The sequence below is a fragment of the Sinocyclocheilus grahami genome, unplaced genomic scaffold (genome assembly GCF_001515645.1).
Source record: "Sinocyclocheilus grahami isolate Dianchi unplaced genomic scaffold, SAMN03320097.WGS_v1.1 scaffold858.1, whole genome shotgun sequence".
In the NCBI taxonomy this organism is placed as follows: Eukaryota; Metazoa; Chordata; class Actinopteri; order Cypriniformes; family Cyprinidae; genus Sinocyclocheilus; species Sinocyclocheilus grahami.
The window spans coordinates 104,491-108,379 of NW_015506037.1; the positions used below are offsets into that span (position 1 = coordinate 104,491).

General features: G+C 36.6%; 1 protein-coding gene across 1 annotated transcript; it reads left to right on the top strand.

Moving 5' to 3' along the window:
• Positions 1-433: 433 nt before the first annotated feature.
• LOC107563146 (calcium/calmodulin-dependent protein kinase II inhibitor 2-like) lies at positions 434-3,135 on the top strand. Its single transcript, XM_016247939.1, has 2 exons — positions 434-989; positions 2,064-3,135. The coding sequence occupies exons 1-2, from the start codon at positions 821-823 to the stop codon at positions 2,132-2,134; spliced, it is 240 nt and encodes a 79-aa protein (XP_016103425.1). The 5' UTR covers positions 434-820; the 3' UTR covers positions 2,135-3,135.
• The last annotated feature ends 754 nt before the right edge of the window (positions 3,136-3,889 follow it).

Genomic DNA, 3,889 nt, shown 5'->3' on the forward strand with positions numbered 1-3,889 from the left:
GATGTTCCAAATATTTGTGATGTACCATAATGTAGGCTGTCTGCCTGCAGTTAAAAAGTTCTCAGAAATAATCAATTGTTTTGCTTAACCTATTTATGTACAATTATTCTAAAAATAATTTTAAAGGGGTCATATGATGCGAAAAAAGCATCATATGACCCCTTTAATGTCCTACAAAAAATGTCATTGGCTTCCTGGTGCTCCTGCATGAGGGTGAGCACATTTTCATTTCTGGGTGAACTACTGTGGGATTCGATCCCACAACCTAAACCCATGTCACCCATACGCATGTTCTAAATGGTTACTTACTCAAGAAAAATGATGACACAGCATGAACCAACCCTAAATGTATTCAAAGTCAACCCCATCTTTCACCACTAAGCCACAGTACCTATGTGCAAAGACACGAATGCGACAAGCTTCTGGGTGGCAGTAAGTCACGAATCAACCCCAGTGGGATTCAAACCCACAGCCTTGTGGATATCTTTAACCACTAAACCACAGCACCCAAGTGCTGCAGGCAGCAGAGTGAGCAGGAGGAGGGGGATGGAGTCACGTCTCTCTGCTCTCTGAGGATCTGCGTGTGTGTTTTTGCATCGCGCTCCTGTTTTGCATCTACATCAGTTTTTCCGAGCGACTCCTGCTCATCGCCTGTGAGTAACGACAGGAAAAGTGAAAGTGACTCCCGTAGTATGACGGTAAAATACAGCTGCATCTGATCGTGACAGTGAGGTTCTCGCTCGCCGTTCGTCCACAGAGCGCTCGCGCGTTAGTTATCGATTCTTCCCGCATCTCTTCATCGATTATTGTGACCGGGATCATGTCAGAAGTGCTGCCTTACGAAGAGAATATCTCTCATTATGGCGAGGATGGAGGTGAAGAGCAGATATCCCTCACCTGTCGTCTGCAGAACAACAGCAGTAACTTCTTCAGTTCTGGGCAGAACAAACGAGCTCCGAAGCTCGGACAGATCGGACGCAGCAAGAGAGGTGGGAAAACCACTTAACGTTACTTGCGTTGTTTCGTTGGTGAAATAAAACTAGGAGTTGGTTTTCTAGTCTTAAAACATATATTAATGTTGCCATATTCGGCAAACTAAAAAAAATACCTAATTAATGAGTCGGAACTAATGCCTTCTTTTCACTATTACCTTTGATATGATGCCGATGCCTTTAAATATGCTAATTTACGGCATCACGTGATGATGTTTGATGCGCTTGTTTACTTTTGCCAGCTTGTTGAGTTCATATGAGTTTTCATCTCATGGCAAATTCTTTAGTTTTCTAGTTAAAAGATGGCTAATCGACTAATCGAAACTTTTTTTTCGTAAAAGTATAGCCATATATACATAATGTAGCCTACATTTTAGGTGCTGTAACTGTAATTTCAATAACACTTTTTTCTGAATTTTCTAAAAAGAGCAAAAAATACATAATATTTTTATGAAAGGGACTGAAATGTAACTCATTATTTACTGATAAAGTTATATAAATATATATATATATATATATCAGTGAAATCATCAGTGAAATTTCACATATTCGCCGGTGCAAAAAAAAACTACAATCTAAGCTGTTTTTTTATATATATTTCATTTTATTTTATTTCCTTCTTTAAATTTGATTTGACTTTTATATTGTTTTTATTTCACAGATAAACAAACAAACAACAAATCAATAAAGCTATGGGTTCTTAGCCATTTTTAATCACCGTGTCACATTTTGCAGTTCAATTAAAAGTTTTTAAAATGTTAAAAGTAGAAATATTATATTTAATGTTAGTCCAGTATTATCAGGTCATACCAAACAACATACTCAACAATGGTCGTAGAATTAGAAAATGTATATTTAAAATAAATGAATTATAGCATTTCATAAATCAGTATCATGTTCATTCTTACATTAGTCAGTTTCATCCATTAATATTATTACATTTTTTTACATTTATTTAATTTCTTTTTTGCACTCTGCAAAGCCTGACTGTCATATTCTTGTCCTAAAGGCTTGTCATTTCTTCAAGGGCGTCACGTTTGACCCCAGTGCCCTTTGTGATTTCTCTTTCAGTTGTCATAGAAGACGACAGAATTGATGAAGTCCTGAACAACACGGCAGAGAAGTCATCGGCGGGAGTGTAACGCACGAGAACGTTGTTAAAGCTGCAGGAAATCGTGGGTTCTGTGCATTCTGCATCGAAAGCACTTTGCAGTCCCTCTTAGTATGGGTTGAATTACACGGTGCGGCAGCAGGCGAGGAGAACGTCCTGCTGCGGGCATCCAAATGGAGAAAGCGGGGGTCTGTCTGCTTTCTCTCTTTAAGGGCATGTTTCATATCCCTTCTTATAAAGTGACATCCTACACTGGACAAACAAGTCCTATGTTGTTTAATACATGTGGAGTTGGTCTGTAGTGGTCCAGATTCAGTTTATATTGTGAGAGGAATGCATTGATATCACAAGCACAAATCTGGCAACTTTCGTTCTTTATTTTGCTGTGAGACTGAGCACTTGGTTTCTCCGTATCTTTTTGTGCACAATGAAAGTGTTTTTCACTTTAAATATCCTAATTATGCATTATGATCACTTGGATACATTTTTGGTTCTTTTGCAGGGACGACAGTCTGAGCAAATGTTTTTTTATAGGATGAGAGAGGAAAATCCATTTTTTTCATGTTGCATATTGTAATTTTTTGATGTGGCTGCAAACTGCCTGCTTAGCCTAAATTTCAAAAGCTTATTTTTATATCAAAGAGCTATTTCTGAGAAAGAAAGAAAAAATGCTTATTCGAGTTATAGTCGTAGCACTTTCAAACGTGGTTGTCACAGCTTTCAGCTAAATGGATTTTGATCACTTCTGTGCCAAAATATGCCAGTTGACTTGTGTTTCCGTTCACCCGAGTAATGTGAAGTTTTCCAGGCTGGCCTCTCGTATATGTTTCAGGGCTTTTTTAACTGCTTTTTTGTTTTGCATGAGACAGGCACAAACGCCTCCTTCTGTGGCAGTGAATTACTAATATATTTACAGTAATATTGCTCTGAATGACAAACCTCAGACTCTTGACTATTGTGTATGTTGCACTTACTGTTAAACAGGGCTATATTTGCAATGAAATGTATCACCAATAAAATGTGATTATATAACAGAACTCCACCACCCTCATCGTACACTATGTAACATTTCTTCTCTTTGTTGAAGATGAAGCTTCGGCCTTGATTTCCTCTTTTATCAATTATAAGGTGGAGCTTTTCTAAAACAAATGCTTTCTTATTAAAACAGGCCTGTTCGGATATAAGAGTTGTCAGGTCAGTAACGAGAAATGCAATTCAGTTGTTTAACCCGAAGCATGTGCTTCAGTCTCTTAAAAGGTATATTCTATGTTCAATACAAGTTAATAAATAAATCAGTGTAAAATAGTTTAAACCACATAAACACATTTCATTACACCAAATACACAAAATAATGTTATAATGTTTTAGCAACATCATAAGACCCCTTTAAAAGATGATGATGACGATGATGATGAGCTTTACAGCTGAAATAAATCACATTTTAATTAATGTATACTACCATTTGAGGTCAGAAAGTTAGTTTTTTTTAAAGAAATTAATACTTTCATTCAGCAAGGACGCATTAAACTGATCAAAAGTGACAGTAAAGACAGCAAGAGATCTCAATTTCAAATAAATTCTATTCCTTAGAATTCATCAGATAACCCTGAAGAACAAACGTATCACGGTTTCCACGAGAATATTGAGCAACTCAACTGTTTTCCACATTGATAATAATTAGAAATAAGAAATTCTTGAGCCACAAATCAGCAAATTAGAAACATTTCTGACACTGAAGACTGGAGTAATGACAGGAATTAATTACATTTTAAAACATATTAAAACA

Coding starts and splice junctions, on each gene's coding strand:
- LOC107563146 (XM_016247939.1), top strand. CDS start 821: ATGTCAGAAGTGCTGCCTTACGAAGAGAATATCTCTCATTATGGCGAG. Junction 990..2,063: donor GATCGGACGCAGCAAGAGAG/GTGGGAAAACCA, acceptor TTTCTCTTTCAG/TTGTCATAGAAGACGACAGA.